Here is a 12970-nt window from a genome sequence, read left to right on the forward strand (position 1 = left end):
CCACGTCATTGTCCAGGTAACGAATGTTGCATTGAACACGCTTCATTTCATTCTTCAATCGTGTTTCTTTTTGGTGCTATTAACATCATCTGTACTGGTCTTGGTTGATTCCTATCGAGCAAGATGCGTCTTTCGTGGAGTTCGCGTTTGGCCGTGCTCACCGCGCTTGTCCGCGGTTCGACTGGAGCCCAAGAAGTCAAGAACGTTGCTATCATCGGTTCGTACCGCTTTTCATTGATATTGAGCTTACCCTTATGGCATTGAGATGTGCTCTTTTGTATCAGTTCTGTCTGATATCACGGCTCGATAAAGCCCAGCTGACATGAGCTGTAGGAGCCGGAGCAGCGGGATCCTCGGCGGCTTACTATTTACAAAGATACGCCGAGGAGGAGAACCTCGCCGTCAACATCACCATCTTTGAAAAGACGGACCGCATCGGAGGTCGATCTCTTACGGTCCCTGCCTATGGTGATGAGTCTCTGCCCATTGAACTCGGGGCGTCAATCTTCGTCGCCGTCAACGCCATCCTGTACAACGCGACTGAGCGCTTCCAGCTCCCCGTGAGCGAACCCCAACGACTTGAGAAGGGCGACATCACGGCCATCTGGGATGGCATCAACTTTGTGTATCAGACTGAAGAGGGTTCCTCTCAATGGTGGGACCTTGCCAAGCTGTTCTGGAAGTACGGCCTCGCGCCCTACAAGGCCAAGAAGATCGTCGACAGCATGTTGGAACAATTCCTCCAGCTCTATGAGCCTCCGTACTTTCCTTTCAAGTCTTTGACTCAGAGGGCGCAAGAGATGGGCATGACTGAGCTTACAGGCATCACTGGAGAGCAGGGGCTTGCACAAGGGGTGAGTTCTATGGTGACTTGAACCCAATCACTGCTGATCTATAAGGATATCAATCCTCGCTTTAGTCGTGAGATTCTCCAGGCCGCCACGCGAGTCAACTATGCGTCCAACCTGGCCTACATTCACGGCCTTGAAACTCTGGTATGTAGGGCAGTCCGCTTATGTAGTATCCAATGCTTACAACGAGCCAGGTTTCTTTTGCAACTGACGGTGCCGTGTCCGTCGAGACCGGAAACTGGCGGATCTTTGAGGAGCTGGTACGAGCCAGTGGTTCTACCATCTACCGCAACACCGCCGTGGCTTCTATTGAAGTGGCTCAAAAAAAGACCGAGACTTCCTCGCCTAAGTATGTCATCTCGACTAAGGATACAAACTCTCAGGATGCCACCCCTGAGGAGTATGGCGTCGCCTTTGACAACATCATCCTCGCAAACCCCTGGCAGTTTGGCAACATCAAGGCCGGTGAGGGTGTCCTTGATCGCCAGATCGATGAGATTCCTTACACCAAGCTCCATGTCACGCTTTTCACATCGCCGCTCAAGCTCAGCCCCGAGTTCTTTGGCCTCAAGCCTGGAAGCAAGGCTCCTAGCTCCGTCTACACCACTCTCCGTGAAGACGAGGAGCCGAAGAAGGGTGCTGAGGGTGTTGGCAGCACCGGATTCTACTCAGTCAGCACCCTGAAGTCTGTCATCAACCCCAGGACCGAAAAGCTGGAGTATGCGTACAAGATCTTCTCCGCCGAGCCAGTGACGGCTGAATTCCTGTCCTCGCTTCTCGGTACCAAGATTCCCGACCAGATTATCTCCGCCAAGGGCGAGGATAAGGATGCGGATACCTTTGAGCCTATCTCATGGTACTACCCTCACGTCTTTTATTCCTATCCCCAAGAGCTGCCGCGTGTCACGTTCGAAGACCCCATTGTGGGCGACGGAGTGTACTACACGTCTGGCATCGAGAGTTTCATCTCCACCATGGAGACGAGCGCCTTGATGGGTAAGAATGTGGCCCGCCTGGTTGCAGACGACTTTGCTGGCATCACCCGCCCAGAAAAGGTGGCTCCTGGCTCGGACGCTGGTGAGCCAGTCCCGGTTGCAGAGGGGGCAGAGGGCATTCATGCGCAGCCCCAGGAAGAGCTCTGATTGGGCTGTACAGATTTGTTTGATGTGTTATGTGATTGATGCCGTGAGCGTTTAGGTACAGGCTGCATACCTCATGCTTGAAGGCAGCCTGCATTGAGCAGGATGCATCTCTTGGTTGAACTCAACTACAGTACCTTGTAACTATTGCTGAAGTGTGAATTTTTGCATGCAAAACGAAACCAAAACGATGAGTGAAGGCCATTGCTTAGAGCTCTCTTTAACATGAAACAGGCGATTGCCAACCCCTGTCACCATCAAACACAAGTGCATCAACTGGGCAACGTCATTGTCGCCAAAGTTGAGATCTCAAGTGTGGCGCACCACCCTCTACTGGTGGCGCACGTCAGCCTGTGGCGAAAACGACCCCTCCTTCACCCCTCCAACCAGGGAAATCAACGAGCTAGAAGGAAAAGTACACAAAAAAAAAGGGCAGCCGCGGCTTGCAGTTGCTTCCCATCCCAAAAGTTCAAGGTTGTTATGACGCACGCTGTCTCCTGCCGCACGCTCTAGCCTTTGATCTTGCCAGGCTCTCATTGCCACCTTCCCGTCCGGCGTTCTCTTTGGCCCAGAGGCTGCCTGCGCCTGCCTTACACCCAACCCAGGAAGGAACCTGAACCTGTCGGTCTCGCCTGCCTGCCTGTCACTGCCTTGTCGTCAGTCACGTCACACCCTTTTGGCTGTTCGTGCGCAAGTGAACGGCATCACCAACTCTTCTCCTTCTTAATAGTCTATCCCCTTCTCTTCTCTCCCTTCCACACTTGGGGTGTATCTCTCTTGACCAGGAGCTTGTCAGCATATCGCACACTCTTTCCTCATCTGCGTCAAGACCGCCATCTTAGCCAGCATGTTCGTTCTACGGAATGGTAAGTAGCTGCCCCGCATCATCCCCAACCAACACCCGCTTCTCCAGCACGGGCACAAAGGCCACTGGCTGATATTCCGACCTGGTCGCGGCTGGTCGCTTCATCTGCCACTTCTCTTTCATTCCACTTGTTCGCCCTTCCCCATTTCATTTACAGTCCTTCTTCTATTTCTTATCAACAAGACATACAACTAACACGCCACGCTTCACAGTCGGCAAGCTCATCTTTGGTTCAAGCACACAGGAAGCATTGATCGAGCTGCCCCAAGGCCAACTCTACCTCGTCCGCCCTCTGTCGCCCAAGGGCTACTCCGAGCTCATCTTTAAAGATTCCACCATCCGTATCCGTCGCACCAACCAAGACTACCAATACCAACTTACTGTTCAGCGTGTCTTTGAGGAAGGCGAAGCGGAGCTCCTTGCTGAGGAAGAAGGCGAAGACGCTGCGCTCGACGCCCTCGAATCCGAGAGAGACGAAAAGACCTTTCTCCTCGACGAGACCCTCCACTTCCGAGTCGAGATCCGAGAGGACGGCGACAAGGTCCTAGCTTGGAAGGATCTCAGCGGCGACACCGGTGACCTCTTCCAATTCGTTTGCGACAACTCCGTCACCTCGGCTCAGGTCACGCAGTTTTTGCGAGTATCTCAGCAGTGCCAGTACGAGCGCAAGTACCGAAAGCCCCATACCACAGCTTCGCAGCAAGACCTGCAACAGTTCGAGTTTGAGGAGGAAGAGCCTATCCCACCCGCCAGTCCCATCCACAGTCCTACCCTCGCCCGATCTATCGAGTCTGTCGACGATATGCTGTCCAAGAAGAACACTGCCAACTCGGCCGCCAAGCGCGAGCCTGCCCACGTTCCAGAGCAGGAGATTGAGGCCCCCGTCTTGAGTGGCCCGGACGCAAACAACCCTCCTGAAGCTCTGGAGATTTATGCTGCCATTACCGCGGAGCTCCATCTCTTTGACCCCCAGCCCGGTCACTTCGTCCTTGTTGATGACTCCGTGATCGCTACAGTCTCTGAAGTCGGCAAATGGGAATACTGGCTTCAGATCGAATCCACCGAGAAGCCTTGGCTGGGCACTCCAGTTGTCGCGGATTTCAACCCTGTCTTCGATTTCGAGTACCTCTCCTTCGTATTCAACCACTTTAGTAACGATGGCACCGCTCGATCTTGGCTTCTCCGGTTCAAGGACCAGTCAACTCTGGAGAAGTTCCAGGAGGCCATCATGCAAGCTATCTGGGAGAAGCTCAACGAGACCAAGTGGACCAAGATGCAAGACAAGGAACGCGAGTATGTGCTCGACTCGTTCGGAGACTTGACTATGGAGGACGCTCCTATCGAGGAAGAGGAAGAGGAGGAAGAGGAGGAGGAGGAGGAGGAGATCGAGGACGACCGCGTCCAAGACGAGGAATACGATTCCGATGAGGAGAATGACAGCACTTTCCCCAGAAACGCCGATGGCGAGGTCAACTCGCAGCTGGCGGTTGGTTACAAGCATGATCGCTCCTTTGTCGTCCGCGGATCCAAGATTGGAGTCTTCAAGCATACTCCCAACAACCACCTCGAGTTCTCTACCAACATTTCCAAGGTCACAACGCCTAGTGGCAAGTTGATGAACCCGAAGAAGGTCATGCTTCACAGCGAGGACCGCGACCTCATCTTGCAGAATGAGATCGACCCCAACAAGCTATACCGCATGGATCTGGAGTACGGAAAGGTTGTCGATGAATGGAACATCCATGACGATGTTCCTGTCGTGACCTTTGCTCCTGAGAATAAGTTTGCCCAGATGACTTCCGAGCAGACCTTCTTGGGTGTCTCCAACAATGCCCTCTACCGCATCGACCCTCGATTGTCTGGCCACAAGCTTGTTGACTCGGAAATGAAGCAATACGCCTCCAAGAACGACTTTTCTGCTCTTGCTACCACTGAGAAGGGCTACATCGCCGTTGCCAGCAACAAGGGAGACATCCGTCTGTTTGATCGCCTTGGAATCCGGGCCAAGACCCAGCTTCCAGCTCTTGGTGATCCCATCACTGGTATGGACGTGTCCGCCGACGGTCGATGGATCCTGGGTACAACCAAGAACTACATCCTTCTTGTTGATGCTCAGCAGAAGTCGGGCAAGAATGAGGGCAAGCTTGGCTTCGAGAAGCCCTTTGCCGCTGACTCGAAGCCTCACCCTCGACGCCTGGCACTTACACCTGAGCACGTGGCCCAGTTCTATCACGAAACCGGCAAGCCTGTCACTTTCACTCCTGCCAAGTTCAACACTGGTGAGGGAGCTGAGGAGACGAGCATCATCACTGCCACGGGTCCTTACATCATCGAGTGGAACCTGAAGCGAGTCCTCCGGGGAATGAAGGCACCTTACAAAATCAAGCGATACGAGGAGGAGGTCAAGGCCGACGACTTCAAGTTTGGCTCGGACAAGAATGTCATTGTTGCCCTCCCCAACGAGGTCAACATGGTGGCCAAGCAGAGTTTGAGAAAGCCTACCCGGGAGAGCATCATTGGAGATATCCGACTGAGCGATTCACGGAGAGGCTCTGGTCGTATCGGCACTCGAGAGAGTGGTCGCTACAAGCTGGGCAAGGACGACATCGTCAACGCGCCCTACTAGATGGGTTAGGGATCTGGACAGTCTACGAGGTGTTTTCTGGTTTGGGAGGACAAGGACAGATCTGGGCGACGACTGTGATGCTGCACACGATGAAATTCGGTTGATGGGGAGTTTGATGGACTTTGAATTTGTAAGACATGGGTTGTTCAGACCTTCATGTCGTTTCTTAGATACCAGCTACTTGCTGATGCACCTGCGTCGCAACGAAACTTTGACTTTTCTCAGCGCATTCTCTTTTACACCGAGCAATCTTGAAAGGTGTTTCGTGAAACGTTTCCAATATGAACGGATAACATCAACACTTCCACTTTTGATTGTCGCCTTTGCTTGTTCCTAGGGTAGACAGTTCTGGATAGTGTTAGTATATTATAGCTTATTCAATTAAACCAAGGTACACAATAGCAATGGCCATTCACATAGGGTACGAAACATGGACGACTAGAGTCAATTTTCCAAGATATTTTAAAAAGAAACATAAAGAAATGAGATCCCAACCCGTGACCGCTTTAACCTGAACTCTCATGAACTCGTCCTTTCATACCTTAACCATGTTCCGTTGGCAAAATACAAACTCTATTGGGAAGGCACTGTTGATGCCTCGGCAGGCTTCGCATCCTCCGTCTTCGACCCGTCGGCTTGTGAGCTCGTGGCCTCGGGCTCCTTGGCCTCCCCGGCACCCAACACCTCTTCGGCCTTCTTCTCGACAGTGTCAGCAATCTGCTGCACCTTCTGACCCAGGCCAACGACAGCCCCAGACACGTTGCGCAATGTCTTGGGCTGTGTGCTCTCGGCGCTGAGGCGGGTCATTTCGGCGACGAAGCTGGCACCCCACCAGGCACTCGTGTACTTGAAGACGTAGCGCTCGAGCTTCTTGTAGTTAGCCTCGCGTTGCTCGGGGCTCATCGTGACGGCATCGTGCAAGGCGTTGGCAAGCTCTTCCGTGTTCCAGGGGTTGACAATGAGACTGCCGTTGAGAGATTGAGCGGCTCCCGTAAACTCGCTGAGAATCATGACTCCATGGTTCTTCTGCTGCGTGGCAATGTACTCGTAAGAGACCAGGTTCATGCCGTCACGGGTCGAAGAGACAAGGCAGACGTCGGAAACGGCGTACAACGCAGTGAGCTCATCAAATGAGACAGACTGATGGAGGAAGTGAATGGGCATGAACTCAATCGTGCCAAATCTTCCATTGATTCGGCCAACCAACTCGTTGACAACAGCACGCAGGTTCTGGTATTCCTCCACGTCTTGCCGAGAGGGAACAGCAACCTGGACCAGAACAATCTTGCCGATCCACTCGGGGTGCTCCGTCAGGAACACTTCAAGGGCGTGAAGTTTCTGGGGGACGCCCTTGATATAATCCAGACGATCGACACCAACCACAAGTTTGACACCCTGGAACTTCCGGCTGAGAGCAGCAATACGCTCTTGCACCTTGGGCCTCTTGAGTCCCTCGACGAACTTGTCGGGGTCGATTCCGATGGGGAAGGCACCCACGGTCACGAACCGACCATTCCAGTCAACGCCGTTGGGGGTCGTGGGACACTCGAGGATGCGAGAGCAACTGCTGAGGAAATGTCGAGCGTAGTCGTAGGTGTGGAACCCAATGAGATCGCAGTCGAGGAGACCGGTAAGAAGGGCCTGTCGGACAGGCAGGATTCGGTAGATTTCACTGCTGGGGAACGGGGTATGGAGGAAGAAGCCAATCTTGACGTTCTTTTTTGTCGTGCCGATCATTTCGCGAAGCATCTGAGGAAGGAGCATCAAGTGGTAGTCGTGGACCCAGATGAGATCGCCATCCTGGACATCCTTGATGACTGTCTTGGCGAAAAGATGGTTGACTTCTTGGTATGCGGCCCACGCGGACTCGTCGAACGTGATCTCACCGGGATGGTAGTGGAAGAGGGGCCAGAGGATCGAGTCTGCGAGGTGATTGTGTCAGCATGGTGAATTCATAATTGGTAGGCGTGGTGTGAGCTTACTGGAGAAGCCGTTGTAATGTCTGTCTGCAAGCTCATCATCAATGAAGACAGGGTGGGCGCCATATTCGTCCTTGAGCCGCTGCTTCATGCCCTCGACTTCGTTGTCGGGAACCTCGAGGCCAGGCCAGCCATACCATTGGAAGCTCGTGGTCTTGCTAAGACCGCTGAGGCCGGTGACAAGTCCACCTGAGGACATTGAGAAGGAATAGCTGCCATCTTCGGAACGCTTGATGGTGATGGGCAGACGGTTGGAGAGCAGAAGCAGACGGCCTGGAACGGCCTGATCGTCGACAGTACCGGGCATGATGGCGATATGAGCAGAAATTCGAGTTGCGAATGTGAAGCTTCGAAGACCGAGAGATCAAAAAGGGGCGGCTTGAAAAGACGAAAAGCGTGGTCTCGTCACGGCTCTTTTGCGGACGACGTCGATGGTCCGTGGAGGGGCAAGGAACTTGCTGGGAGCTTGGCTCAGAGCCGACAGGCGTAGATCCCCCGGCGGTGGAGTTAGTGCAAGGAGCTTGGATCTTGGGCCAGCAAAACGATGACGCTACTGCGCGTAAGGTCAGGCGATTTATTGGAGAAGAGCGAGGCGGCCGATGTCTAGGAAACGCAAGGACCTCTTTTTTTGTTGATGTTATCAGTCAGTTCGTCGCTGATAAGAGCAAGAGGGGCTATGATGCAATCATCTGGCGGTTGAGAAGGGGTTTGCCAGGACAAGGTGAAGGGAGAGAAATGCAAGGTCTAAATACCTCGAGGCGGAAGACAATGGAAGCAAGGAAGATGCTACCAGAGGCTTAAGGAAAACAAGTAGGTAAAAGGTAGGTAAGTACCGAGTGAGGGGCCAGGGAAGTGGAAGGCGTGCGTGTGAGGGGACGGAACGCAGAGGGGCGAGGCGAGGGGCAACCGACTAACTTGCCTGACTTGGAAATGCCAGACAGAAGAATGCAACAAGCACGTACCTTGTACCTGCCTCTCGGGACCGTTAATGACGGGACGGGATCGGGCTGGCGATGGATGGTGTAGACGAACCCGGTTGGGTTGGGCTCTAACTGTCAACTAAACTCACGACACGTGCAAAGACGTCAAGATGCGCACAATGACAGCGACAGCGACACCGAGGCCTGACGGAAGCGGCGTGAATCAGTTCCTCGATTCGAACCTGCTCACTTCAACTTGCAGCTCCCCAGGACGAACTTCCTCCTCCCGGTCTCGCCTTTATAATTATCCCGCAAGCCGATGGCTCCCGTCTCCCGGTGGCCGTCTATTCGCGGACCAGCTTCACCTCGAGACCCGGGCCGTTTTCTTCAGAGTGGAGGGGAACATCTGCATCGTCAGCCAGGCACATCGCAAGCCTCAAGTACTGGTACTTTGCCGCTGACTGGTGCGGGTGCTGTAGGGGTCACTGTCGCCCCAAGGGAACCAGAAAAGACACCAGATCCAACATCATCTCATGCACCTGTCACTCGGCCACGAGGCACTGCACGTTTAATCGGCAATGGCATTGAGTAGCTTCCAGTTGTGAGGCGAGGTCAAGCTACAAAACCGCGCTCTCCCCACTCCCATGCGTCCGCTGCTAGTGCTTCCCGCAGCCCCAGCTCCCGAGACTCGTCCCGGAGCGTAGTCCGGAGGTGATTCCGGAGACTGGATCAATTCATCGGCCATGATACGGGCATCACACAGCCATGTCTTTAGGTCTTTCGCATTCGTAATGAGGCGCTGGCCAATGACAACAAACTCTGCATGGAACGATGGTCAGCTCAGTCTGGAAGAAATCCTGAACTTCGCTTGATCCTGACTGAAAAGTGACGCATTGATGAGGCGTCATTTTTAGATTCCCCAAGCTTGACAGAATACAGGGCTTGACAACCATCACCAGGGCTAACTTGGACTAGGTTTATCAGATATCCCGAAGCCAACCAGGGAAGTGGGCTTCACAAGCACGCAGCCAACCAGCCAATGGATGGAGGGGACAAGACCATGTTTGCGGCTTGATCAGGTTGTTGGCCGGAGCAGATCATCCTTGGATTTATGTCGACTAAGAGAAAGCGTGAAAAAGAAAGCAAACTGACAGTCTGGAATCGGGATGGTGTCCAGATTGCAACCCTCCCTCCGGCTGCTGTCCATTCCACAATTGCTACCATGCACATAACCGTCGGCCCGGTAGCCGGCTACTGATTTTCTGCTTTGATTTTCACCTTCAACAACATTGATGAGTAGCAATGGTATGAGAGACGGCCCTATACGACCTCTTGAGGTCATGCTTGGAGGAACTTTCGGCTTGACACCCGCCGTCGAGGGTTGATTGGACCGCGAACAAAGAACGTCACGTTGTGGTGGCAGCATCTCGCGCTTTCACGTGATTCCTTTCATTTCCTGCATGCCGCGATTCTGATTGATAGTATTTCGTGTTTATCCCAGCAGCCTATATGTGACACAAGCAGTTGTATTGAAAGTTGAGAAAGGTCGAGCAAGGGTGCTAGCATGGTCGGATAAGACACAGTGCAAGGTCTTATCTTATCGATAAGCGCATATCCAAATCGACCGTGTAATTTTTCGAGAAGCAACGCTTCGTCGCGAACCTCAAAGGCATCACCCCCCTGCGCAACGCGCATTTCTTGTCGCAATCATGGAGCCCTCCCAGGACTTCAAGTCGCTGCAGGAGAGCGTCCAAAAGTCTCTTGTCTCGACCGTCAAAACCGTCAACCGCATCGCGGCCGAAGACCTGAGCTTCCAGCGCACAGTCAACCCTGAGGTCGGCCAACAGCTCGAAGACAGAACATCCCGACTCCTCGAACTCGCTACGCGATTGCTACAATCATCCGGGAAGGCTTGCAATGTCAAGGCTCCTAAGCTGGAGGATGTCGAGGATATCGAGATGAACTGGAGGGGTGTTGTCGATGTGGTCGATTCTACGCTCGAGAAGGCCGACACGGCCCTAGACGAGTATACAGGCCTGGTCAAGCGAAAGGAGCCACCTGTATCCGATTCTGTATGTCCCTGTGTCTTGTTGCTATCCATACTTTTACTAATATTTTCAGGTGACGACGTCCAAGAGATCCAAGTCGACAAACAAGGTTATCCGAAACGCCAACATCTCCAAACCTCAGCTCTTGTTCGAACGCCAGCCCGACAACTTTCCCTCTGGTCCATGGAAGCCTATCCTTAGCGAAAAGCCACATGCGAAGACATCCTTGGAGGAAAGCCTAAAGATTGTACCCAACGAGTCCGGCGCACCGCAGTATGTTTCATTCAGCCTACCCATTGTTTAACGGGACTTTTCCTAGTCCCCTTCGCATTGAAACATTGCTCTCGAGCAAGCCATTAATTTCAATTGCTGACGTTTAATGTTTGCTGCAGATATCAACATCCTTACGAACGCGAAATTGCTAGCATGGTATACCCCAAAAGAGTCTACAAGGAAGCAGAGCCTGTTATGTATCAGCCTGTTGATACAACCCAAGCGACGTGGGTCGACACGTATGAAGGCGTCCTCGAGATGCTGAAAGAGCTCAAGAAGGCGAATGAGATTGCTGTGGATCTGGAACATCACGACTTTAGGTCCTACATCGGGCTTGTCTCGCTCATGCAGATTAGCACCCGAGAGAAGGACTGGATCGTTGATACATTACAGCCTTGGCGTCACAAGCTCGAAGTGTTGAATGAGGTCTTTACCAATCCAAAGATCATCAAGGTACGTTGACTCGATTAATATTTAACAATAACGCTAACATAGCCAGGTCTTCCACGGCGCCTACATGGACATGGTGTGGCTACAGCGAGATCTGGGTCTCTACGTGAACGGTCTGTTTGACACGTTTTTTGCATGCGAGCAGCTTCACTATCCGGCCAAAAGCCTCGCGTTCCTACTGTCCAAGTTTGTCGACTTTGATGCAGACAAGCAGTATCAACTAGCAGATTGGAGAATTCGGTACGTTTTCACGGGCCTGTTTTGAATCACCCTACTAACCTCATTTAGACCGATTCCTGAGGAGATGATGTACTACGCCCGGTCAGATACTCACTACCTACTCTACATTTACGATAAAGTACGGAATGAGCTTGTCGCCGCCTCGGATAAGAGCAAGCCCGAGACCAACCTCATTGAGCGCGCTCTAGAAAAGTCGAAAGAACTATCACTCTCCCGTTACGAAAATCCTGGCTACGATGAGGAAACTGGTGAAGGCTCTCGAGGCTGGTATGGGTATGTCTTTAAGAATTCTCACATGGCTCTTGACAGTGAGCAGTTCGCTGTGTTCAAGGCCGTGTGGAAGTGGAGGGACGACACAGCCAGGGCGGAGGATGAGAATCCCAACTACGTCCTCAGCACCAGGGACATTACGGAAATTGCTCGACTCAACCCCCCTGATGCCAAGGCCCTCCACAGTCTCCTGCCTCTCAGCGCGTCTCTAGCACGGCCTCGGTTCAACGAGATTTGGGAAAGGATCAGGAAGGCCAAGGCCCGAGGCGGACCCAGCTTGCTTCACTTCTTTACTTCGATGGCACCAGACACGTTGCGGAAGAACGGTCTCCCATTTGCGGCCAGGAAGACGGCCAGGTTACCAGACCTCGACGGAGAGGTCACGGTCAACAGGCTGACCCGATCGCAGCTATTTGGAGATATGCCGATCAGCACTCGGTGGGATGCTTCGACGCCAACAGTCGACACAGAAGAGGATCTCATTCCCTTTCCCTGGCATAAATACGTTCAACAGGGCTCGTTTGAGGGAGGTATTCGACACGACGAACCCGTCGAGAAGACAGTCGTGGATGCCAAAGAGGCCGTGGGCGTGGAAGCTGCAGGGGACAATGCTGAACCTGAGGAGGCTGCTGAGGAAGAGTTCACGCTGAAGAGGGGCCAGAAGCGAAAGTCGGAGGCTGTGGAAGAATCCAGCTCAAGCGAGGAGGAGTCAGACTCGGAGTCAGAGTCAGAGTCAGACAGCGACGAGGAAATGCAGGAAGACAGTGGAGTCCTTGCTATCGATGACGAGCCCAACAAGGAGTTACGCCATGCTCGGCAAAAGCAGCGCAAAGCCAAGAAAGCACAGGATGCAAGAGCCAAACGGCTAGAGGCCGAGAGGGCTCGCAAGGCCCAGAAGAAGGACAAGAAGCAGAAGCAGAAGCAGCAAGAGGACAAGAAGCAGAAGAAGTTTGACGCCGTGCCTTTCGACTACAGCAAGGCCACGTCGGTACTACATGGAAACCGAGGGTCGAACGGCGGCGAGGCCGAAGGCAAGGGGAGGAAGAAGGTCTTTGACCCCTATTCCAAGTCTGCGGATACCGACATCAAGGGAGCACGCAAGGCACCGCCTGTCAGGGGAGAGCGCAGTGCGACGTTTCGAAAGTGAGGTTGGAGGGTATCGGGTAGCTACGGTAAAAGTAGGAGTTATGGTGCATCCTAGACACTGCAATGAACAGGCTTTTTTGTCTCTCATTCTTTTTTATCGCGTGATTCGTGTGGTGTGTGGAAAAATAATGTAACTGGAGTATTATGACATCCATGTCTTTGG

At 53.0% G+C, this 12970-nt stretch overlaps 4 protein-coding genes across 4 annotated transcripts; 3 read left to right on the forward strand and 1 right to left on the reverse strand.

Annotated features, from left to right (window-relative positions):
- Window positions 1-123: 123 nt before the first annotated feature.
- On the forward strand, window positions 124-1993 carry LRP88_10247 (Prenylcysteine lyase-domain-containing protein; the record flags this gene model as incomplete). The annotated part of the gene is made up of 4 exons (XM_083246711.1): window positions 124-217; window positions 334-854; window positions 927-995; window positions 1046-1993. The coding sequence occupies 4 exons, from the start codon at window positions 124-126 to the stop codon at window positions 1991-1993; spliced, it is 1632 nt and encodes a 543-aa protein (XP_083097824.1).
- An 844-nt stretch (window positions 1994-2837) lies between these two features.
- LRP88_10248 (VID27 cytoplasmic protein-domain-containing protein) lies at window positions 2838-5481 on the forward strand (the record flags this gene model as incomplete). Its single annotated transcript, XM_083246712.1, has 2 exons — window positions 2838-2856; window positions 3068-5481. The coding sequence occupies 2 exons, from the start codon at window positions 2838-2840 to the stop codon at window positions 5479-5481; spliced, it is 2433 nt and encodes an 810-aa protein (XP_083097825.1).
- Window positions 5482-6054: 573 nt separating this feature from the next.
- On the reverse strand, window positions 6055-7767 carry LRP88_10249 (alpha,alpha-trehalose-phosphate synthase (UDP-forming) TPS1; the record flags this gene model as incomplete). Its single annotated transcript, XM_083246713.1, has 2 exons — window positions 6055-7403; window positions 7464-7767. The coding sequence occupies 2 exons, from the start codon at window positions 7765-7767 to the stop codon at window positions 6055-6057; spliced, it is 1653 nt and encodes a 550-aa protein (XP_083097826.1).
- Window positions 7768-10089: 2322 nt separating this feature from the next.
- On the forward strand, window positions 10090-12808 carry LRP88_10250 (exosome nuclease subunit RRP6; the record flags this gene model as incomplete). The annotated part of the gene is made up of 5 exons (XM_083246714.1): window positions 10090-10452; window positions 10502-10701; window positions 10821-11115; window positions 11201-11391; window positions 11440-12808. 5 exons carry the CDS (start codon window positions 10090-10092, stop codon window positions 12806-12808), a joined length of 2418 nt encoding a protein of 805 aa, XP_083097827.1.
- Between the last annotated feature and the right edge of the window lie 162 nt (window positions 12809-12970).

Source organism: Fusarium phalaenopsidis (assembly GCF_050370095.1).
Source record: "Fusarium phalaenopsidis strain FUZ10S chromosome Unknown contig_32304, whole genome shotgun sequence".
NCBI lineage: Eukaryota > Fungi > Ascomycota > Sordariomycetes > Hypocreales > Nectriaceae > Fusarium > Fusarium phalaenopsidis.